The sequence below is a fragment of the Myxocyprinus asiaticus genome, chromosome 28, assembly GCF_019703515.2.
Source record: "Myxocyprinus asiaticus isolate MX2 ecotype Aquarium Trade chromosome 28, UBuf_Myxa_2, whole genome shotgun sequence".
NCBI lineage: Eukaryota > Metazoa > Chordata > Actinopteri > Cypriniformes > Catostomidae > Myxocyprinus > Myxocyprinus asiaticus.
In genome coordinates this window covers 20481763-20506212 of record NC_059371.1, presented here as the reverse complement: position 1 = coordinate 20506212, position 24450 = coordinate 20481763, and the positions used below count along the sequence as shown (strand labels likewise).

The 24450-nt window shown below is 40.7% G+C and overlaps 2 protein-coding genes across 14 annotated transcripts in view; both read right to left on the bottom strand.

Annotated features, from left to right (window-relative positions):
- iffo2a (intermediate filament family orphan 2a) overlaps positions 1–5060 on the bottom strand; it is a 31313-nt gene extending 26253 nt beyond the window's left edge. Inside the window, exon 1 of the mRNA XM_051660882.1 lies at positions 4168–5060. Coding sequence (XP_051516842.1) covers positions 4168–4715 — 548 coding nt within the window. The 5' untranslated portion in view covers positions 4716–5060. The remainder of the gene's footprint in view (positions 1–4167) is intronic.
- A 795-nt stretch (positions 5061–5855) lies between these two features.
- ubr4 (ubiquitin protein ligase E3 component n-recognin 4) overlaps positions 5856–24450 on the bottom strand; it is an 81169-nt gene continuing 62574 nt past the window's right edge. For all 13 annotated transcript variants that reach the window (XM_051660857.1, XM_051660860.1, XM_051660862.1 and 10 more), the window contains 36 exons: positions 21079–21164; positions 20890–20977; positions 20597–20790; positions 20260–20499; positions 20029–20167; positions 19646–19771; positions 19282–19410; positions 18845–19188; positions 18259–18349; positions 18057–18141; positions 17807–17934; positions 17565–17694; positions 17313–17470; positions 17106–17215; positions 16845–16986; positions 16670–16751; positions 16359–16532; positions 16154–16275; positions 15145–15342; positions 14697–14777; positions 14528–14615; positions 14297–14424; positions 14085–14192; positions 13855–13974; positions 13555–13745; positions 13266–13439; positions 13041–13140; positions 12717–12935; positions 10703–10816; positions 10437–10579; positions 10207–10332; positions 9534–9728; positions 8865–9089; positions 8340–8430; positions 8075–8237; positions 5856–7114 (listed from right to left, as the gene is read on the bottom strand). In XM_051660857.1, the coding sequence (XP_051516817.1) occupies positions 7050–7114; positions 8075–8237; positions 8340–8430; positions 8865–9089; positions 9534–9728; positions 10207–10332; positions 10437–10579; positions 10703–10816; positions 12717–12935; positions 13041–13140; positions 13266–13439; positions 13555–13745; positions 13855–13974; positions 14085–14192; positions 14297–14424; positions 14528–14615; positions 14697–14777; positions 15145–15342; positions 16154–16275; positions 16359–16532; positions 16670–16751; positions 16845–16986; positions 17106–17215; positions 17313–17470; positions 17565–17694; positions 17807–17934; positions 18057–18141; positions 18259–18349; positions 18845–19188; positions 19282–19410; positions 19646–19771; positions 20029–20167; positions 20260–20499; positions 20597–20790; positions 20890–20977; positions 21079–21164 (5097 nt within the window). In that variant the 3' untranslated portion in view covers positions 5856–7049. The remainder of the gene's footprint in view (positions 7115–8074; positions 8238–8339; positions 8431–8864; positions 9090–9533; positions 9729–10206; positions 10333–10436; positions 10580–10702; positions 10817–12716; positions 12936–13040; positions 13141–13265; positions 13440–13554; positions 13746–13854; positions 13975–14084; positions 14193–14296; positions 14425–14527; positions 14616–14696; positions 14778–15144; positions 15343–16153; positions 16276–16358; positions 16533–16669; positions 16752–16844; positions 16987–17105; positions 17216–17312; positions 17471–17564; positions 17695–17806; positions 17935–18056; positions 18142–18258; positions 18350–18844; positions 19189–19281; positions 19411–19645; positions 19772–20028; positions 20168–20259; positions 20500–20596; positions 20791–20889; positions 20978–21078; positions 21165–24450) is intronic.

The window sequence follows — 24450 nt, the reverse complement described above, 5'->3', positions numbered from 1 at the left end:
AACAAACAAACCAAAACTGAAGTCAGTTTCGACAGTATAATAATCTCTGCATGGCTGCATAATAGTTCATGGTATGCTGCGTTCGAGCCAAGAACAGAACTCTTCACTTCAGCAAAGGCATAATGATGAAAATGAATGAAAATAGCAAAAGACTATTAAAATTGGCACATACCAGTATTTCAACAGATTGCTATGAAGCAAATGTGTTCATAAGAGCTGTTTTTGTTTCTCCTTCTATTTTGACACCAATTACTTTAAAAAACACAAGGTCATAAATATATAGAACATAAGGTCTATTCTGCCTATTGCCATACAGGTGCTTAATTTATAAACCTTGCATTTTATATTTGTTTGAGTGATTTCCTGGGGGACGGTCTTTGCTCACACATGAGCCTGATGCCACACTTTCCACCTGTCTCGGTTCACATTTAATACAACAGACCACCAACATCCAGCCTAACCCACCGGCTGCTACTAGGACACTCTATCCGAGGACAGAACAAACATGAGACGACAGCAGCGCAAAGAGCAATGCAAAAAATTAAACCATTAGCCTATACTATATCTCAAACCGTAAGGTTAATTTTATGTTGAGCACAGAAGAAAAGCTATGTGAACACAAATGGACTCAGTGGCTACGTTCACAGTAGCGATTGGGATTGGCAACTGTATTTGGGCTACTAACAGGAGTGACTCTCAAATTGCCCTGTACATACAGCAGAAGAGAAAAGCAGCAGATCGAATAATGTCTGTAGGGACAGTTAACTGAAGTCAATCCTCTGTTCTTATTCGCTAGTAATGCCTAAAACCTTCGTGCTATTGGCCTATAATGACAGTGTGGCAAGGAGGAGGGCGGGGCTGGGCCGTGATGATGCAAGCCCGGCCCCTAATCAGGCTAATCAAGCCGACGAGAGGGATAAAGGCCGCCAGATGCGGAGGATCGGGAGCGAGAGAGCTACAGGCAGCTGCCCTGTATGTGTTTATTTTTGTGTCTTTTTGTTTAATTAAACATTACTTTGATGCTTCGTCTGGTTCTCGCCTCCTCCTTTCCCTTTTACGCCGTTACATTGGTGCGGAAGCCTGGGAAGGAGGAGGGATACGCCGTAGTAGAGTCCTTGCCACTACCATCCACCCCAAAGGAGCAGCCGCGGCCAACCGCAAGGGGAGGAGGGGCTCCTTACCGACCGCCTGAAAGCGGAGGGGCCACTGCCAGGGGCAGAGGAGACCCCTACCGGCCGTTAAAACGCGGTGAGGTCAAAGGGAAGACTGCCATCTGCGATCAGGGAGGGGCTCACTACCAACCGCCTGGAGCATGAGAACAGCTGCCAGGGGCGGAGGAGACCCCTACCATCCACCAAAATGCAGCGGGCCGTTCCGTCCGCCAGGGGCTGGAGGACTGCCTCCGATCCACACGGGGAGGAGCGGCTGTCATCCACTAGAGGATGGAGGAGTGACCGAGGACCAGGCTACGGTGTATCAGAGAACCGGACGAAGCATCAAAGTAATATTTAATTAAACAAAAAGACAAAAACATAAACACATACATGGCAGCTGCCTGTAGCTCTGTCTCTCCTGAACCTCCATGTCCGGCGGCCTTTATCCCTCTTGTCGGCTTGATTAGCCTGATTAGGGGCCGGGCGTGCATCATCATGGCCCGGCCCTGCCCTCCTCCTTGCCACAGACAGTAAATATCAAGACAAATAACACAACTAGGAGACCCACTGTGTATCAAGGCACAAAAAAAGTACTAAGAGCTTTGCTGTGACAGTTCTTTCCTGTGTCGTATATTCTGTATTTACTCAAGGATGTATCTCAGATATAGCCCATTCATAACAAAATGGCTACTGTAAGCACAGATATATCAAAGGATACCGGCACCCAATAGTGTAACTACTTGATATAGTGGGGTTTCCAGCCCACTCAAGACCTGGAATTGAATCATTGTGTGGCCCATTAGTCTGCTTTTTCTCACAGACAGTCAACATCTGTTCAGGCAGCCAAGAAAACCCTTTATGGATGACATCTAGACTATTTTTGTAAGGACTATCTTCAGCCAGTGTCACAGTTTCAAGAATGATACAGTCATGACTGGGGAATCACAAAGGCAGTTCTGGGTCAGATGTTGTGGGTTTTCCTCCAAAAATAGTCCTGATTAATTCACTCCATGTTTATTAACCTGTTGTAGTATTGTAAGCAAATGCCTCAGCGTTCTTCATGAGTCTGGGGTTTCTAGAGGGCCGGATATGTCTTAAAGTTACAGTAACTCATTTGTGTTGAGCAATGAATGTGTGCTAGTCAGAAACATGGAATTTGGCACGAATGATTTATTCATCACTTTCCCAGCAGTAGACATTTAAATCAAGCATCCTTTAGGAAACCAGAAATTCCTTTTACAAATCAACATACACGGTTTCATTTACACTGACAACATAAAAAAATATTGGTTCAACCAATTAATCAAATGATGAACATATTTCTAAAACAGAAATCCAGAGGTGGAAATCCCCTTCCCACTTATACAATCTGGGTGGAAAATAAATGTATAGCGTGAAGTAATAGTAGTATATATAATGGTCATAACAGTGAAGTAATTAGGAGTGATGTAGTGGACTAAAGCACTGAATTAGTAAGCAAAAGGTTGTTGGTTCAATCCACACAACCACCATCATTGTGTCCTTGAGCAAGGCACTTAACTCCAGGTTGCTTCAGGGAGATTGTCCCTGTAATAAGGGCATTGTAAGTTGCTTTGGATAAAAGTGTCTGCCAAATGTATAAATGTAAAGTAATAACAATAAAAATTGGTCCCCTTGGAGAAAAATAAAAATAATGTAAAGAGAATTGGCAGAAGTTTTAAACCAGTTCTCAGTGGCTCCTATTCAAAGCGACAGCTTTGCACTCCGGGACTCTTGGTTTTAGAGTTTCCCATTTGAAGGAGAGAAAAAGTTAATGGTTTCTGCCAGATAAAATATCACATCTGCTTTCTTAGATTTCAGGTCCAAACTGGATGCTTTGCAATAGGACACTGGAGAACATCTAGGGGATACTGATGGAGTCTTATATTGTAAAGACACTATCAAGAAACATACCTCAGGGAGAGCCACATAAAAAAGAAAGTAAAGGCACACTTTTGTTTACTAGGAACACACAGGGGGCAAGGATCGACTATCTTTTTAGAGCATACTGTAAACCCTAATGTTGTCATTACTGGAAGAATCAAGTTGTCTTAATTAAACTTTACTTGAAATGTAAAGTTTGGGGCTCATAACTCAAATATCTAAGTTCCTTGAACTTATTTTTCTTAAAACTCCACAGACTTAAGATCTGAAGTGTTAATAAAGTATTGAGAACAAAACTGAGGCTATGGAATACCCACAATGCCTTGCACTTGAATCATTTAACTATGTTTTCTTGTCAAAGGGAACATATGGGGGCATTTAAATTATAAATGTTATTAAGAATTCATAGAGGTTTTAGCTCTTTTGCAGTATTATTTCTGTTGTTGTGTTGCAAACAGATGTTTCGTGTGATGTCACCATTAGGGTGATCTGGGTCTCCTTTGGTCAGGTTTGAACAAAAGGAGGCAAACTTAACTCTGTAACACTATCTATGTTCCCCTTGTGCATGTACAACTGAAGTACAGCCATATCTGCATTTCTGTGGAGAATTAAATTTATTTAATGACTAACCTAGAATCTGTTATAATACTTATTTTGTAAGCAGTGTAATTGAATTACCTAAATTTGAGTCCATTCAATTAAAATTATTAAGTTGAAACAACATTTTAATAGCCAATCTGAGTTGAGTCTCTTGAGTCTACTTGCATCTAGTAACCTTAACTTAAATAGTTAAGTTAATTCTATATGAACATCAAGTTAAGTGAACTTAATAGCAAAAGTTTTGGAGACGCCATAACTCGAGTTTACTCAGTCAATTGAGTAGAGGATTTTCAGTGTCCATTAGTTTTTCACAATCTTAGGGGCCTTAACAAACATAAATGTGACCATTTGTAATTGCGAAAACCTTCCCTTCCAAAAATATACCATGGTTTCAGGCAAAGTACCATAGTCACTAAATCTCGAGTTATTGTAACACGAGTAACACGAGTTTCATTTAAATGTAGACATTTGCAAAAGATAAAAGCTTGAAATGAACTTGAGCTGTACTTACTTTCTCCTGTATTCGTCTCTCTCGCGCTTGACTTTGGCCAAAACATTGTACAAGGCCCTGAGTTCAGGTGTGATGGTGTCAATCTGAACCCCGACACCATCAGGATGAGTCCAGGTCACTCCGGGCCCCTGATGAGTTTCGAACCGTCCTCCGTATCTGGACGTATTTGAGAAACTCCAGATTTTACCGGGAAGTCTCGACTGACACAGTGTGTTTGTATAAGGCAGCTCGAGGTTCGTCTGGACCGCTTGCTCTCGGGAAAACAGGACTCGGTACCGGGACTGCTCCAGCGCGTGCTGCAGCTGGATCTCCAATAACTTATTTCTGCGCTCTAATTCGTGCACTTTGGAAAGGAAACATCGGAAGCGGAGATTTAGTGTTTTTAACACATTAATGTTAGAGCCCAAATCGTTTCTCAGTGCGCTGGATACCGTGGCGCCAGACACAGTCCCGGTTGCAGAAGCTGCACCTTTTCCATGGGATGCCGCGATTTCACTGAAGACTATCTGGTTGAGCACCGGGTCTGGAAAACGACGAGGTAAATCCATCTTTCTCCCGAGTAATGTCTCTTCGCATTAAACTACAGATACTGTAGAGCAGCATACGTCACCCCATGATCGCGGACGCAAGGTGCACTCCCTTTATTTAATGTCACACAAATAATAGGCCATACTCGCGCTTCTATCGGCCAGATAAAACACAGTGACCGGTACATATTTCATGAACTCACAGCTGCCCTTCTACCATCCGTCGGTGGTCGCGGCCGGCGTTTTACCCACTGATACAGCGGGCTGGAGAGCTGGTTGTCAACTTGCGGTAAAAACTCAGGAATCAGCCCAGTCTGAGTAAGTACATCCACCCACAAAGTGAAAACGGGTGGAGAAGAAGACATGTCTTCTCCGCCCACCTGCAACAGTCGCATTGGGTACTGTGCTTTTAAGGCACGCCCTCTTGGTTAACATATTACATATTGGGCGTGAGTATCTCTGTGGCTCCGCCCTCCTTTAACAATTGCATTCAGTGCTGTCCTTAAGACACGCCCTTTAAATTTACATATATTTTTGGAGTTTGTATGAAGCACTTAACTGAGCAAAAAGCAAGTCTGCATATTCTAGTCTTGGAAAGTTTGACAAGAGGTCAGACGCAGGGAAATACATTTATAACCACTACATTTTAAATCTAAACTTGGAAAAAAAAATAAAAATAAATGTATGCAAACACATCTAGTCCCAGTCTTTGTATACCTACCCACAGAAGTGAAAATGGAAGACATGTCAGCTTCGCCCTCCTACAACTTCAGCATTTTCCCAATAATGCTGCCTTTAAGACATGCCCTTTTAATTTACATATTAAATGACGGGCGTGCATGCTTGTGGCTCCACCCTCCCGTATCATGCACCTATATTGTTGTCCTTAAAAAAAGCCAGTTTAATTTATATATTAAATATTTTGCATTTGTATGCACTGTGTAAGTGAGAAAACAAGTTTGCTTATTTCTAGTCTTGGAAAGTTTGGGGGGAAAAAGTAGGACGCTGAAAATTAATACCACAAAAACATGAATATGTACTGTATAACATGACTATTACCATATAATATAAACTACTGTAAGAAAGGATCTTCTTTAATATATGAAAACAAAACTACTTTTGCTGTTGTGTTACATCTTAGATGACACACTGAGCCAGATGTGGTATTCTTACACCTTTATTAAATTGAGCTAATTTGAAAAGCAGACATTCAGCAACAGTTGAACATTGTAGCAGCGGGAATAGGCGAATAAACACTAATTGGGTTTTTCTTTTCTTTTTTTTTTTTTTTTTTAAACAAACTTCACACCATGCATTCAGCTCAAGAATACCCCATTGCAGGTGTGTGTTTATATTGTAGAATAAGAATAAACATAAAATCACCGAGACATTTCTCAGTGGCACCTTGCTTACCAGAGGCACAGCTTGCTCTGGGAAAATGTTTAATCTGTGGAATATTATTTTGTGAATTACGGTCGGTGCAAGACAAAACAAAAAAGAAATTTAGTATTGTGACTTATGATCAAAAAAAGAAAAACCCTACCAGAAAAACTGTGGGGAAAAAGGCTTTCAAAATAAATATGCAGGCCCTTTATTCTTTTTATCTTTGTGTTTCATTGTTGATGCAGGTAAAACCCTTTACAAATCTGAAAATATTCCCAATTCACAGAAGTTACACATTAAACAAGCTTTCGTCTCACTCTTTTACCATTTACACAAGAAAAACAATCTTCACACATTTGCATCACATTGCACAACCAGTGTCAGGCCTTGCCTTTCTCACAAACTGCAATCAATTCATACAACACCACTGCAAAAAAAAAAAAAGAATTTTTTTTTTTTCCAGAAATATGGAACATGACCACGAGAGATTAGTTCTCATTTCACTGAAGCTGTAACTTTTAGCCAATATAGAACTTGAGACAAAAAAAAATAACATCATAAACAATCAAAAACTGGAAAAAATAAAAGCCATCAGATTGAGAAATAATTAGATTCCCAAACAGATCACCTGCAACATGTCGGATCAAAACAGCATGGTGCGTTTCTGTGTATTAGCTGTTGCGAAACCATTTTAGAATAAATGTGCATTAACTCATCAGGCTACATGTCATTTTCTGGTTCAGGAGAGTTATAACTGAATAAACCCAAGCAGAAATCAGGATCAGAAGAAGATGTGAATGAGTGTGGGTGAGCTGATTTTGACATTTTGGGAGCCTGGGCCCCGATTGAAAGGTGTCCCTTTGGAGTTAGCGAATAGCTGGGTCCGGTTAGCGGACAAACTCCGCGGTGAGGAACACCTGCATTGGACAGAGCGGTCTCAAGTCCATAAGTGAGGTGCATAAATGTGTGCCATCAGGGTACAAAGTTCAACAGGTCCTGCAGGAAGGCGTCAGGGTCTGCGATGTCTGACAGAAGTCCTGCCGAAAGAAATAGCAAAGCTGAGTGTGAACAAGAGAACAACTCATGATTGTAGGTTTTCAAAAGCCACCAAAGCTAACAATATACAGCAACATTATTTTACAGCTTGACTGCCTTTAAAAGAAATGTTCCAGGTTCAAGTTAAGCATAATCAACAGCATGTGTGGCATAATGTTGACTACCACAAAAAATTATTTTTCCTCGTCCCTCGTTTATTTTTTTTTTTTACATGATTTTAGTGTGAAAAAAATCTGAGATTTACTAGTGTTACAGTATTAACCAGATTACAGGGTTTAACAGTGTTACATCGTCATGACAACAAAGTTGTAATTTTGGATATAACTACACAGATAAGGTTAGTAAGTGATTTTATCACACTAAATAATGTTACACGTATAATGTTTGCATCTTGTAGCTATGCTTTTAAAACAATGTGTATTTTAATGTTTACGGATTGGTTCTATTCTCTTCCATTGTACGTGCCTTACTGTAACCGTGATTTTATTTTTCTTAAATTAAACAAGGGATGAGTCGAAATTAGTTTTTGTGGTTATCAAACATTATGCCATTTACGCTTACTTTTTGAACCCCAACTGAACCTGGAACATTCCTTTAATTAAACCTACAACATTGAGTAGGGTATAGCTGCAGGCATTGCTCCAAAAATGGGCAGTTGCTCCAAAACGCCATTGAAGATCTAGGGAGCCCCTTACCTAACCCTTTCCCTAACATTAACAGTGAGTGGAAGTGACGCCCCCTTTCTGAGTTGGCGTAATCCCCTTTTGGAGTAGCCACACCCCCTTTCAGAGTAACCCCACCCTCTTTTGGAGATTCCGCCCCATTTGTTGGTCTCCGGCCTGCAGCTATACCTACTTGAGAACATCTCACAAGGTTGCAATCTATCCATTTGCTAACTTTGTGTTTCGTACAAGGCAGAAAAGTGTGTGAACATTTCTCACCTACGACATCCAGGAACTCTGAGAAGGATTCAGCAGGCATGAACTCATCCTGGAAGGCCCTCAACACCCTTTCTGAAGCCTCATAGATAGGCATATCATTGTGTCTTATGTACTCTGCAAGTGAGAAGGACCAGCCTCCCTCTGTGTTGCTGGTGGGCACTTTCTGTAGTGGAAACATAGTAAAAAAAAAAAGATGAATTCATGAAATGATGCGCTTATTACAAATAATGCACACAAATAAAGAATTTAGAGGATATTTTCATACCCTGAACATGTCATAGATGAGATCCACCAGACCCCAGAAGAGAAGTGGTGAGCGGTAAACAGCATACTCCTTCACTGCTTTGTCTGCGAGTCTGAAATTATAAAAATCAAATTTGTTATTAAATCACTCATCACACAGATGCATTTAATTTTCACTGACAACTTATTCACTCAAAAAACATTCTATATTTGCACTTTTGACTCACAAAATGCAATTATCAAAAATGTCTGAAAACAGAAATTACATTACATCATTGTTCCAGTAAACAACATCATTCAACAGAGTACATGGCCACAAACAATAATACTACTAAGTTGTACTAAAACCTAATGCAATCTGACACAACCAAGCCTAACCACTGCCTCATAAAATCAAGCACTAATCTTCAAAGCCAACATAAGCTGCTTAAAGTAAGCACAAAACACCGTCCAAAACCAAAAATAGAAACCCTAAGCAAACACGTAATATTTCGCACATTAAATGTTCCAACTCTGATACGTGCAGAGTAAAGCATTGGTCTCTTACTTATTAGCACCCCCTGGTGAAACCTTGCGAGCATGAGCGGTGACCAGCAGCCTGCGCAGGAAGTCAACACGTGTAGCCATCCAGCGCTCAGGTGGCAGGATGTGCATGGCCAGTATGGTGAAGTAGTGTGGCCCGTCCACCTCGTATGAAGTCTCCACCCACTTTTCACAAGGCTGCTCCAGGAAGCTCTGAAGATTCTTCTCCTCCCGTGATGTGGCCCTTGTTCTGAAGAGCAAAAATAAGGTATTCCATCATTAACATCTCAAACAACTCTGGAACCGGCAAATAGCAATGTGTGAAATTCAAACCAGTCAATGCAAATGGTAAAAGCTAAAACTGGGGCATTCCAATCATTAAACAAGACATGCAAGACATGAATGAACATATCCTGGATCAACATATTTTGATGGCCCAGGGGTGTCAAACTCAGTTCCTGGAGGGCCGCAGCCCTGCAGAGTTTAGTTCCAGCCCTGCTCCAAAATGCTGCCTTGTAATCTTCAAGCACTCCTGTAGACCTTGATTAGCTGCTTCAGGTGTGTTTAATTAGGGTTGGAGCTAAACTCTGCTGGACTGTGGCCCTCCAGGAACCGAGTTTGACACCCCTGTCCTAACCTAATCCCCAACCATGAATTTCTAAAACTGTAGTAAAGCCAAAGTTGAAATACGAACGTATTGAGGACGTAGAGAACTGTGTGAATGATGTAGGGGATGAGATGGATGTTGCTCTCGCGGCCTCCTCCCCCTGTGTCCACACTAAAGGATTGCTCCATGGCAAAGCGCAGGAACAGCAGTTTGGTATCGTGAATGTTGAGCTGGTATGTGGGTTCTCTCTGCCCTGTGCACTCCTGCAGATATGTGTTGTGCCTGCAAAATGGTAACAAAACAGAGTTATAATCCAGAATGATACATTTATTATAGTTATAATACTGGAATACTTGATTCTGATTGGTCGATTGCAGCATTCAATCAAAATATTCAGGTAAAATATTTTTGTACAATGACCGCTAAAACTGCATAATTGACCGTTGTCCCAGGCAACGATTTACATAGCTGTGCTAATTTCATGTCTCTCGTATAACCCTGCGGTGTCTGTCTTCTGACATAATAGTTTAAATTAAAATCAGTAATGTCCATTTATTTATTAACCAAGTAGGCATGTAATAAGTGACATATTGAGCCATCACAAAATAAAGTTTTTCAGGATGATACCAGATCACCCTGTTGGGGTCTATTTTGTGATAGTGACTAACTGACTGTACATTATCCCTTACATAATCAGTAACTTGTGCAGGAGTACACCTTAGTACTCATTCACTTCAAACTGAACGCAAGCAGGGCATACCTTGCCAGGCAGGTGGCGAAGGCAGATTCAGGTACGTGTGGCCCCCATACTGGTAGGAGCCCATTGCACTTTGTATTGGCATTCTGCAGTGCGGCACTCTCCCATTCTTCACGCCCTCTAGCAAGCCTGATCCAGACATACAGAGAGAAAAATAAGATAACAGTGAGACTATATAACCTTCCTTGATCAAATCCAATGCAACCAAAAAGAGACCAGACGATTTCACACACCTGACAGCTGCAAGGTGACAGTCATAATGGACTATGTTAAAGTGTGAGACAGTGCTGTAGCCCTGCTGCTTGCGCGGTTTGTTCTCAGACTCCTCAAGGGCTACACGCTTCGTAAATGTATAGATGCCCAGTACTTTGGTAGGCTGTGTGGGAGAGAATACATGCAAACATTAGATAACAATGAAGAGGTCACATTAATAACACAACAATGGCACAACTTATCATGGGACCTACAGTAAAATCATGCAAATGATCAGCATACATACCTGGAACTTGTAGCCCTCTCTACAAATACAGCAGGTCAAACCAGGTTCTTCGATGAGCTCCTCCATCTGTTTAAGCAGGGTCGTCTTAGTCACCACCTGGCCCTTCTCATTGGTCTGAAAGCAAACAAAATCAAACTATTGACCTTGCAGTGGCAGCATAATGAAACTGCCAAAAAATAAGTCAACAAATTACAGTGAAACAAGACACAAGTGATGCAAGACAGAGGTTGTTCATGAAAATTACAATGAAAAAAATCTGTAAACAAAAAAACAAAAATAAAATACAAAATCTAAAATAAAAATGACTGAAATATTTTGTTTGTGACACAGTATAATACAAAATTTAAAGGGGTCATGACATGAGGAATACAATTTTCCTTGATCTTTTGACATACAAGGAGGTCATTGTACTATAAAAACATACTGTAAGTTTCAGAACTCAAAACTTCCTCCTAACTCCAAGAAGAGCATTTGTTGAAACCAAGCTGCCAAAACAAATCGTTCTCTACTTTCTCCACATGATGTCACACTGTGGTAGACATTTGCATCTGCCCACCTCCACAACAACACATCAACACCTGCTTTACCTCATTACTTCTGTAGCCCCGCCTAGTCACGGTGAGCAGTGAGATTGCAAGGAGAGAGAGCAGGTCAATCAAGAACAGGCAGCCAGTCGAGTCTTAAAGGACAAGCAACACCAAAACCAAAACTGAGCATTTCTGACAGATGGTCAGAATGCGGGTGAAAAATGATCACGTTCTACAAATATATTGAAATAATAAAAAAAGGCATGTCATGACCCCTTTAAAACCTTTATAAGCTGCCTTCATTAATCAGGAAAATGCTACTAGACTGCAATAAAACTAGATGGCCCTGAGAAATTTAACAGATCATCATCATTTAATGCGTTTACTTTCGAAGCCCTAAAATACGAAAACTGAAATAGAACCTATATATACTCTGAAAAACAAACTAACAATCACTAAGTGAAAAATTAAAACTAAACTAAATTGAAATTAACTTAAAACCTGTTTGTGATTTAATGCCATGACAGGTAAGGTACAGTGATTAAAAGCTTATATGAGGTTTTTAAAATCTATTGTTGATAAACATTTAAGCTAAATCTGGTCTGACTTCTCAAAAGTGTCAGCTGAAATTTTTTTAAATAAAATAAAATAAAAAATCCTCATGGAATTAAAACCACCATAATCCAATTAAATAAGATTCAGAAACGGTGGATTCTGGCATGAGGCACACATTGGGGGACATGAATCGAAAAATAAAATACAAATATACTACTTTAACAATGAACAACTATAATAAAACCCTGATACAAGATTTAAAATCTTCAGACAAAGTATGAATGAATGAATGAACGAACATTACATTTATATAGCGCTTTTCTGATACTACACTCAAAGCACTTTACACAGTGAACCGGGAACTCTCCTCAACCACCACCAGTGTACAGCATCCACCTGGATGATGCGACGGCAGACATAGTGTGCCAGAATGCTCACCACACACCAGCTAATGGTGGAGAGGAGAGAGAAGAGTGATAGAGCCAATACAGGGATGGGGGTTATTAGGAGGCCATGGCTGATAAAGGCCAATGGGGGGAATTTGGCTAGGACACCAGGGTTACACCCCTAATCTTTACGAGAAATGTCCTGGGATTTTTATTGACCACAGAGAGTCAGGTCCATGGATTAACGTCTCATCCGAAGGACGGTGCCTTTTTACAGTATAGTGTTTTCCTGTCACTATACTGGGGCATTAGGACCAACACAGAACACAGGATGAGCACCCCCTGCTGGCCTCACTAACACTACCTGGCCTCTTCCAGCAGCAACCTTAGTCTTCCCCAGGAGGTCTCCTATCCAGGTACTGAACAGGCTCAACTCTGCTTAGCTTCGGTGGGCAACCAATCTAGAGCTACAGGGTGATATGGCTGCTGGCCAAAGCAGTTTTCTTCAACTGTTCTATACGCCAAGCTTCTTAACATCCAACTCACTGTCATTCCCAGTGTGCCGAGAGCTTTCTGCCTCATTGCCATGGCCATGCGTTTCTTCTCCGCTCGAGTTTCCCTTCGAGCCGCATCGATCTTCAGGTTAACCTCTGCATGCTCCCTAAGTGCCTCCAGAAGATTCTCTGCTAAAGTGCCGATACCCTCGTCACTGGACACCTGCTCCAGCTTGTGCAAATTGGTTATCGAATCTGTTCCGATTAGCATCTAATAGGTACAAACAGAGAGTGGGTGAAGGGATGGTTAGGTTGATACTACAGTGTCAGTGGGAAAATATTAAGAAATATCTCATGCTAGTGGTAAAATCATTACCTGTGTAGGGGGATGTTGGGTGGCCAAACCACGCAGCAGTCGAAGGATGAAAGGGAGGGCAGGTCGAGCAAGGAACTTCTTCCAAACATCTGCATCCAGACTTAAAAAAGAATTTATAGTCAGGACAATCACCGTTTAAACAGTTTTTAAGTAATTTTTCTGGAGAGTGTTGGAGTGATTGATGTGGACTAAGATTGAATTTTAATGTATGAAGACATATCATACTTCTTAGCACAGGGGATATGTTTCTTCATGTAGTCCAGAGCACTCTGGGTGATGCCCTTCTGTAGGATGAGGTCTTTCAGTTGATGACCATTGCTGTTGTTCTTGATTCCTGCAGCTATTTTACAGAAGCAGTCCAGGAATACCTTGTCATCTGCACTGTGTTCCTCATCATACCTTCATGAGAGAAAGAAAGTGGTGTGAAAAGCTGCAAATATTCTCCATTCCTTCAAGGAGAAGTAAAAGGGTGTTTGGTAATTTAAATATTTCCATGCTGAGATTAATAAAATACTTGTCGAAGTTGCAGCAGGGTTTGAAGCGCTCGACCAGGATGTGCATCTTCTCCAGTTCTCCAAAGGACAGGTAGGGAATGATGCGCAACAGTCCCTGCAATACACTGGGATTGGAACGCACAAATAATGTGTTGATCTGGTCCAGAAGCATCACTAGCTGGTCCTTATCTCCTGTCAGCAGCAGGTTACCCTAAAGGAGCAAAACGATGGAGAGATATGAACACAACTGACTGATTTTACAATTTTTCTAGTTCATCAAGTTGTAAAATTAACTGCAATCCTAAAATTATCTTGCTGACCTTGTCTTCAGACACAGTCTCAGCATTGGCCTCGTCCAGAATAATCTCCATGATACTAAGAACCTGCTCTGCTATAGATGCTCCTCCACTGTCTTTGCTCTCCTGCTCTGCAACCAGTGCCTGAAACAACATTGGACCTCACTTACAACATCCTATCACATTTTCTCTTTGGAAAGAATTCCACTTTGGAAAGCTCTAGTGATGATCCATCCTAAAGGTATGTTTCTTACCAGATTCAGTGTGCCCAACATGACATTCAGCGTGTTCATCTCTGGTTTCACCAGCTGTTGTCTGTTGATCTTCACTTTCACACAGTAGCTAAATAACTTAAGAAGAACCTTTAAAGTGATGGTAAAATATCCATTAAAGTTTTCTGGTGGTACACAACCAAACTCTCAATCTGTTAAATGTAATGAAAGAGTTGGATAAACTTTGTACTCACTGTGAGAAGATGCCTGCCCTGTTTGAAATCTTTGATTCCAGAGAGCCTGTTCAGCATGCATTCCAGCCCTCCACACTGTGCCATCACTCCAGCCATCTTATAGACCTCCTCATCATCCTCCTCTTCATCTGCAAGAGAATGAATGCAAATTAAAAATAAGAAATACGAGTTAAACTAGAAGATTTACAATAATGTTAAGAAAAATAGGAGCACTAGAACAACAAGAGATACCTGTAGTTGAGTCCAAAGACTCAATGAATTCCTCAGTTGCGTCCCCCAGAAGCCCCCTCATTCTGTAGATGATCCTCATTGGCTCACCCTTGGTATGCAGGATACAGAGTGGTTAAAGCATAATTGATAATAAAATATGACTTAGTCTATTTTGTAATTTTTGACTCACCTCATTGGTGGGGCACCAGACCTTCTTATAGACCTCTGCAACTGACAGATCCAGACTAATAATCTTGTTATTTACAAGGAGCTGCAAAGAAAAGCCAAAATGTATGGAAAAGGCATTAATAGGCATTATTGATAAAACCTTCAATCCAAAATGTGTAAAAATAAACAGTTTTAAAACAGCTTTCCCGAACATTGATTGAACAAACCGTCCCATCCAAAACTCGCGCCACTGATTGTTTTGTTGGGTGGAATTTTTATAGCGCCACAGAGACAGTGTTTACTTATAGTTGTGTCTGCATATTAAGCTGGGATATACGGGAAAGTATTTTAACATCGAAAAAGTTACACACTTCAACCAATTTTTAAATAACTTAAAGATGGTATATATGACATTTTAAATTGGTTTACATGTAAAGCCACAACACATAAGACAGTCTCAGATGTCTTGCCTCCATGCCGCTGTCATCCTCCAGCAGTGCCACCAGATCACAATCCTGGCAGATCTTGTTCTTGATATCCCTCATGAGAGGGCCGATGCCTGGTTCATTACTGCTATATGGGTTTCCTGGCATACGGCCCTGCAGGAAGTCCTCCTGCTGTGGGTCCTTCTCCAGCGTAACAAAGAACTCTGTCACCTCATTCTCCTCCTGCACAGAGTAGGGCGGAAACGATTAGTCGACGTTATCGACAAAAAAAAAAAAATTGTTGACAAAAATATTCGTTATCGAATAGTCGTTTGATCTAATTTTATGTAACGAGGTCACATTAAACTAATGATGACATGCAACAGCAGCACTGCAGTTCGCGCCTTACACAGCTCACAGTCCAGATGCACTCTAAATTTTCCAAACAGCTTGAGGTGATGTAGATTGCAAAGTATGAGGGAATTATAATGCAAAAATAAAATGCAGTCTTTACTGCACTTGCAGAAGTATAACCAAGTGACAAAATACACTTATATTTGAGATACATTCTCTTAAAGCAAATCTAAATATCTTATATGTAGCTTCTCAAGTAAATGTATCTTGTTTTAAGGATTTTTAGACAATTTTAAATGGAAAACAAGACAAAAACACTTGATAACAATAGGATTTTTTGCTGTGAATTTCTTTAGCGAATTAAACTTAATAAAAAGTATTTTCTTCCCTTTAATTCAGTGAATGTTTTTTAGAGGTATATTTAAAGGATGATTTTGTCCTCTTTATTGTTAATAAGCACATTTATTACAACCTTTTAAGTCGGGGCACAAGCTGAATAATCGGTTAAGAGCTAATGATTAATCGTAGCAATAATTGCTGAATAGTCGTTCTAATAATCATTAGATTAATCGATTAACAAAAGCACTAGTTGCAGCCCTAGCACAGAGAAATAAAACAGCTTGAGTTTCAGAAAGAGAGGCTATATTTAAAAAGCTATGACAGCTCAAGGGCTACTGAAAAGGAGCTGGAGTTTACTCACAGGATAAATGATGCTACACAGCCTCTCAAAGATGAAGACAGGGGTGCGATAATCGTCCAGGTTGTACCGCTTCGCAGTTTCAATGCACACAGCCATGAATGCTTTGGTCTCAGATTCTGTCCCTAAAAGAGAAGATAAATCATTGAAACATGTTTCTCTCTAATAAGGCAACAAGTATAAGACTTCTGAAGGTGAAGGCTGGAACCTGTAGTCATATCCTCCAGCATCTCCAGCAGCATGTCCTGAGTCTCATCGATAAGCTTAGTTCTCTGCACCACCAGCTTCCTCAGACACAGGTAGCCATTCAGCACAGTGCCAACCAGCCGACTCTTAAAGTGACGCTTAATGGACTCCACCTCCACGAAAGAGGACAGCAGGCCTGTGAGAGAACAGATACCGTTACATCACAGCCTTAAAACAAGCTGCAAACTCTCAGGAAGTTCTTGAGAAATTGTGTTTTCACTGCATTATTGGAAGTAAACCTAATCTTGATCATAAAAACTTAAATTTATTCACCTGTTAGGCTCTTGAGGGCATATCCTTGCTGTAAATCTGTGCTCAGTGTTGCTTCTTCAAGGGCAAGGAGATGAGCAATTTCCTGAAATAAAAAGACACAAAAGTGAGTGCAGGCTAATGGAAATGACATCTCATCCATACTAAAGACTATGAAATGTACTGTTTCTAACAGTACCTTAGTGATGAGGTTGCCGATGTATGGCAGGACACCACGGGCAGCCAGGTAAACCTTCCAGTGAGCAGGTTTAATGAGCTTCTGGTACAGAGCCAGGTACTCGGCAGCACACTCTCCTGCAATGCTCAGCTCATCCAGATAACTGCAGAACACACAAGAATTTCAGTCCAGTTACAATGGCTCCTAAATCACTGACTTGCTCAAGTCTGATGTGGAAATATCTTATCAGTATTGATGTGTCTCTTTTTTAGTGATATGCACCTTGTTAGAAGGTCCAGAACTTGCTGCTTGCGGCTGGGGATTGTTGTTAGAGCTTCAACGATGGTGCAGGCTGCCTGCCTTGCTGCCTGTGTGGCTGGGGTGAAGAGCACCTATGAGAGGGGACAGATAATATTAAAGCACATTACAATAGAACTTGGGATTGTATACTCCAGAGACATGAGAGGCAGTAACAGAGACAATAAGTACCTGTCTCAGCCAGTTGTTGTGGCCCAGTTTGAGAAGGCGAGGGAACAGCCCCTCCGATCTGGTCTTCATGAACTGCTTCCACTTCCATACATACTTCTCCATCAGGTACTGCCTCCTGATCTCAGCCTTGTTCAAGGGCTTAGAAACAGTCTCCTGACCTATGAAAAACAATAGTACAAAATTCCAATACACAAGTAAGAGAGATTGAACACAAACAGGTAAAGTTTTTGAAAATAGAATTTGAATATTTACATCTAGCAGGAAGGCACTTTTTCCAGGCTTCATATGATGCCTTGGGGTCTTTTTTGAGCCAGAGCTGGGCCTGTGCGTGAATCTCATTGTTATATGGCTTGACTGTAGTCAAGGATTCAACAGCAGCATCCTGATAGAAAGAAAATATCAGAAAGTGAGTCAAGTAAATGCAGTAAATTAATTCATCATAATCAGTACAATAATATACAGGTCCATCAGTACTGCGATTGAGTCCGTAGTACCTTGTTTTTCTTGCTGGTTGGGGCAGGGGGTTTGATGAGTTTCTGCAGAATCCTCAGGCACATCAGTGTAATGTTCTCCACCACCACAGGAGTCTTAATATTCACCGCCATCAAGAACAAACTCAGGGCTGAAAATGAACGGAGAATGGTTATATTGCTGTGGTAACTTCTTAATCATTTATTTTCATTAAAGAGACATTGAAGGACACAACAATGTGTACACTCTAGACTAATACACAGCAGAACTCACCACAGCGGAGTCTGAGCTCCCAGCACCCTCCCTCCTTAGCAATAGAGTCTGTGAGAAGTAGCATCTCATACTGCAAACTACTAACCTGGAAGAGAGGAGACCACAATTATGAGTACTTAACAGCTACAATAATGTGTACAGATCTACAAAATGTGTCAAACAAATCTTTAAAAGCTACTATGTAAGAAGTATGGTTAAGTACCAGATCAGGGTTGGCCCAGTGTCCTTTCAAGGCAGCTGACACCTTGGCAATAATGAGGTCATTCATCTGCTGAGTTGCCTCTGGATGATCTCTAAAAAAAACATTGACACAAAAGAAGTTCATGCAACTAATACAGTCTGCTCTAAATATAGGAGACAGAGTAAAGCCTAGAAATCGAAACCCACATTTTTTGACCAATTACATTTTCATGGCCTTTCCAGTTTTTTTGTGATCAGTGGATAAGTATTTTTGAAAACTCTTTCAAATTCTGACTGATTCGCTAATTAATCATTCAGATCTATTTGTGAACCAGTTTCCCGAGACTGATTCATTGGGAAATACAGACTCAAAAGAACAATTCGCTCACAGCTCATAACACTATGGTTTACAAGCAAGTTTGACTTTACCCAAGAGTAATATTTAGCTGGTAAAATACTTTAAAGCACATCATAAATATAAATTTCCTTGACTTAAAGATTTTATTACATTTCCCAGGCCTCAATAACACTATCTTAAAATTCCCAGATACCTCCAGCTGTAGTAACACTGCCAGTAGCTATTCATGTTTGTTTGTGTGCAAATATACCTGGTGAGCAAACAGACGAGCTGGCGGACTTCCTCCCTCATGGCTCCAGTGCCGCGGCGCAGGTTGTACTCAAACAGCTCTCGGATGAGACCCTGCAGTACCAGGATCTGCCTGATAGCAGTGTTGGTCACCAGTGCACGCAGAAGAGTTATGCAGTGCCCCGTAACTGCAGACGCACAGCCGTAACACTTGGTTGAGGACGTGTGTCCGCAGCCCAGCACAGACAGGGCTCGATACTGGCTGGCTGTGAAGGTGGGCTGGGTGGAGGTGCGGGATGATTTGGTAGCTGCTTCTCGCTGCTGCAGGTCATACTCCAGCAGCTCTTTACGAGATGCAAGCACTTTCTGAATAAGGAATCAAACCAGAAATTCAGAAACACTACAATAGTAATTGGGAATCAAAATGAATGCTTGTACACTGAGATGTTGTCCTTTAACCTGGATGATTTTGGAGAGCTCATCAAAAGAAGTTTTACAGTCTCCGCTGTACTCCTGAGCCAGCTGCTGAATATACCGGTTGACGCTGGCAGTGGAGGTGCCCAACCCGCTTCCTGCTCCCGTATCATCCTGAGATGAACCATGAAAACATGAATGCCACACCCAAAATAGGCACTGTGTGTTTAATAACACCATTTCTGAGGATTATATGACCACTATTCAAATACCAGAATTTAGTGGTGCCTTAAATAGAACTTTCCAAAAGTTCACCATCAGTTTATTAGGTACTTAATCTTAGAGCTCTTTGTGGGCATAGATCCGTCCTAAATTTTGTCTGACAGGACATTAGCTGACAGTAAATGACCTGTGGTTTCTCAGGTGCAGCCTCATTCACTTTGGACAGCAGACTCTCTAGTTGTGGCCGGTGGCCCATGAGCTGGTGGTAAACACGGTCAGCCTTGTCCAACAGAGTGTTGATGTTGGTCACAGCCTAAACACATTTAAAAAAGTTTTGGTAAGGGGACTCGCACAGTGAGAAAGTGTTTGTTAACTATCATAGTTTTACAAGATTACTGTACACGGTTACCCACGAGTCCTTTATAAATTCACATTGAGTCCCAATTAAATAATTCCAATTTAGACAATATTCCCAAATTACAACCCAAAGTCTTTCTGGAATCCCAAATTGGGTCCCAAAATAGACATTGTATAATAAGACATTTTTATTGTTATTAAATATAATATGACCTTTTTCCTGTCTTCTTCATTTTCTATGGGATCTACAGCACAGCAGGGTTTTGCATACAGCATGAAGTCAAAGCGGGCATATTTACAGAAACCACAGGCATTGCACAGGAACGGGTCCTTCTCATCATAATTAATGGATCTGGAAATCAAAAGTCCGTTAAACCCGCAATTTCAACAAAATGGCAATTCTATGTTTGTTTCTTAGGTCTTTGTAAATTATTTCTGGTTTACCTGCACTTGTGGCACTGATAGACGTTCTCTCCACAGTTGCCACACACTCCTGGGTTGGCAGGAACAGATGCGCTGCAGCGAGGGCACTGCAGGGTCTCTGTAGAAGCCTGGTAGTTCTCATAAAAATCTGAGAATTCAATCATCAGATTGGAGGCCACGATGGGTAGAGGAAGATCAATCTTCACTTCAGTTTGTCCAGGGGTCAACTGCACCTTCTTAGCTTTGTGCCAGCGAGCAGGTCTAAGAAAAAAACAATAAAAGAAAATTGGAACTTCTTGTTTCCAATTTTAATAAAAGATTACATTTTATTTTAAGAGTCTAGTAAAAGTATACTCACTTATTTTTCAGCTCAACTATGGCCTGTACGGTCCTGTTATTATAGTAGAGGTTGATTGTGCGAACCATCTTGGTTCTCTTGAGATCGCCGATCTTCACAGTGACTTTGCTAATAGTGTGGCTGCCAATTAGCTTCACCACTTGCTGAGTTGTAGTGTAACGGGTGTCCACTTTGATAGATGACAGTTTGATGTTCTAATAGCACGGGGAATAATGTAGGCCAACACTGAAAACCATAACAACTAAGACAAGCATTAATAAGTATTTTCTGATTGACATTCCATGATCACTCACAGAGAAGGGCACTTCAGGATTGTTGCACACTAGGCAGGGATCGCTTTCCAAGTAAAACCCATCAAACTCCACCAGTCCAGACAGGGTGCTGAGACAACACAAGAGGAAAAAATGCAAGTTTTTAACCTTTGAGATGAAAACTTGCTGATTGATATCTTAGTGTGATGAGAGCATGTTGGGAACACTTACTTGTATATGTTTGAATTGGGATGATTGGTCAGGATGTGGTTCTGTGCTCTAAGGATTTCTACAGCCTTCTGAGAGTATTCCTTCAGCTGGGAATGTAGAACAATTAAGTCAATGCAATGCAAAAACTCACCTTTAAAAAACAAAGCAAAACAAAAACATAGACCTACTTAGGGATGCTCTGATCAGGATTTTTGCAGCTACAGTTACCGAATTTTTTGTCATCTGATCAGCCAACACTGATCCCAATCATTAACCTTTTATCAGGAGCTCTGTCATAACTGGTTATATATAAGCTTTCTGCTCAATGTCACTGTTAAGTAAATTTTCCTGTTGGTATTACAGCAGTTGTTGCCTTGTTTTTGCTGAGAAAATACTGTAGGTTGGTTAAATGATAATCAAATAAACAAACAAAACAATTTTCCTTTTTAAAATTAGTTTTTTAAAAATAACCTTAAACAAAATATTCACAAAACAGGGCCTGAAATTCATTTCTGAAAATGGGAGGGGGGGGGATACAACTCGTAACACTAAAATACTACAACAAACTCACCTAAATCTCGTGGGGGGCTACTTTTCTCAATTCCTGTATAGGTCAGATGGACCCAGGGTCAGAAAATAACTTTTCCATTAAAAGGAAATATATATATATATATATATATATATATATATATATATATATATATATATATATATATATATATATATATATATATATATATATATTTTTTTTTTTTCTTTAAAAAGTTTTTATTTATCCCCTTTTCTCCCAATTTGGAATGCCCAATTCCCACTACTTAGTAGGTCCACGTGGTGGCGTGGTTACTCACCTCAATCCAGGTGGCGGAGGACAAGTCTCAGTTGCCTCCGCTTCTAAGACAGTTAATCCACGAATCTTATCACGTGGCTCGCTGTGCATGACACCGTGGAGACTCCACATGTGGAGGCTCATGCTACTCTCCGCGATCCACGCACAACTTACCACACGCCCCATTGAGAGCAAGAACCACTAGTCGTGACCACGAGGAGGTTACCCCATGTGACTCTACCCTCCCTAGCAACCGGGCCAATTTGGTTGCTTAGGAGACCTGGCTGGAATCACTCAGCACACCCTGGATTCGAACTCGCAACTCCAGGGGTGGTAGAGAGCGTCAAGACTCGTTGAGTTACCCAGTCCCCCCAAAAGGAAATATAATTTCCAGGGGCATTTTTTACCTTTACAGGTACAATTTTTTTTCAACTCTAACCTTATAAAATTACTGTGTCATCCTTTTATGTTATAATTTAAGCAATTAATTCAATTTGAAAAATGGCATGTTTCAATTTACAAAACTGCATGATCTGTACATTGCATATGTGCAATGTTACAGGAAAAAAAAAAAGGTTTTTGTCATTCATATATTTCCAACTATTTTGGCTATTAAATTAACATAGCCTACAAAACTAATGCAGAGAGGAGATGACAGCATTTCTCCAGATTTGGAATGAGGAGCTTAAAGGGATAGTTCACCCAAAAATGAAAATTCTCTCATCATTTACTCACCCTCATGCCATCCCAGATGTGTCTTACTTTCTTCACCAGAACACAAATGAAGATTTTTAGGAGAATATCTCAGTTCTGTAGTTATCAGACCTTTGTAGCTCCAAAAATCAAATAAGGAAGCATAAAATAAATCCATGGCCCCAGTTGTTAAATCTGTATCTTCAAAAGCGATATAATAGATGTGGAGGAGAAAGTCCAAAAACTTTTTTTTTTTTTAACTCTAAATCTCCACTTTCACTTTTACATCTGAAAGTCACATGTGGTGCCTGTTTAGTTTCACTTTCACATCTGGAAGTGAAAGTTTAAGTGGAGATTTAGAGTAAAAAAGGACACTAAATATTGAGCTGTTTTTCACCCACACCTATTATATTGCTTCTGAAGACATGGATTTAACCACTGGAGTCATATGGATTATGTTTATGTTTCCTTTGTGATTTTTGGAGCTACAAAAGGTCTGATCACCATTCGCTTGCATTGTTTGGACCTACAGAGCTGAGATATCATATTCTAATTATAATATTCTATTTTATATTCTAAAAATCTTCTTTTGTGTTCTGCTGAAGAAAGACAGTCATACACATCTGGGATGACATGAGGGTGAGTAAATGATGAGAGAATTTTCATTTTTGGATCAACTATCCCTTTAAAAAAAAAACTTAGCAACTCCTTCATGCCAATTGAATAAAACAATGCAAAAATAAAAATGTCACAATGAAAATTAGAGATATGATTCATTCACTAAAAGTGGTTAATGTAAAATTATGATTGGATCAATTAATAATATTGTATTTATCATCAAGGCTATTTTTCCAGATTTTATTTTTATTAATATTATGATTAGCTACATTGTAGCATTTGGTTACATTAAATTTTGTGTTCTCTCAGACCTGATTAACTTAAGTATATAACATCCTTCCATCCTGCACTTTGGCTTCTAGTTGGTGGAGGCTTTTCAGACAGACAGAAACATGAGATGAGCTGATGGGCAGGGAGGTAGGATATAACAGAGCGTGACAGTGTTAGTCACTAGGACAGTATATTTTGAATAAATGGTCCAAACGGTCACATTATTTAACCCGTGAGCACGACACCGAACTGATGCAGAGCGTGAGAAGCGGCGTGCCTGTCTGTGCACATTTATGGTGTGAGCAAGGACATGGAGACCTGCTGGGGCTGGTAAGAAATACCTTAGGGCCATGTACACTGCACGCAGCTCCAGCAGATTGATATGGTCTGTGGACTGAACAGGTGTCCAGCGATCGCAAATGCTTCTGGTGCGCTGGTGTGGTCCCCTGGGCCACTGTCGATGAGGTGGTCAAAAGTCTCAAACATCTTCAACAGCACAGGACCTCTGGGGGCCTGTGGCTGAGAAGTGGGTTGTTGGCAGAAGCGTTGATGTGGCGTCGCGTAGTGATGGCAAGCTTAAGATGCTTGCATCCTAAAGGCTCAGGTATACTTTTTGCGTGTTCCGGATCGGCTCGCACCTGGTCGACCGCGTTGCCTTTGTGAGTATACTTTTCTGATCATGAGCGAATACGAATGCGTTTGACACGTCCATTACAACTTCTTTGTGATACTCTTTTAGCAGAGTCAATGGCCAGCGCATGTGCTGACTATGTGCACAGACGAAGACCGCATCCGTGAGTCGAGAAAATCTAGCTGGCACGCGGACTGGATTATGACTAAATTTACGTCACACATACTGTGCGGAGCCATCTGCAACGCAGCCTTAAAAGTAGGATTGTGCTGCACCCGTGTCAGATGGTGAGTGGCATCGGACAATTTCACCCACTTTTCCAGCAGTTCCGGGACATAAGGCCTGAAGTGGTGCC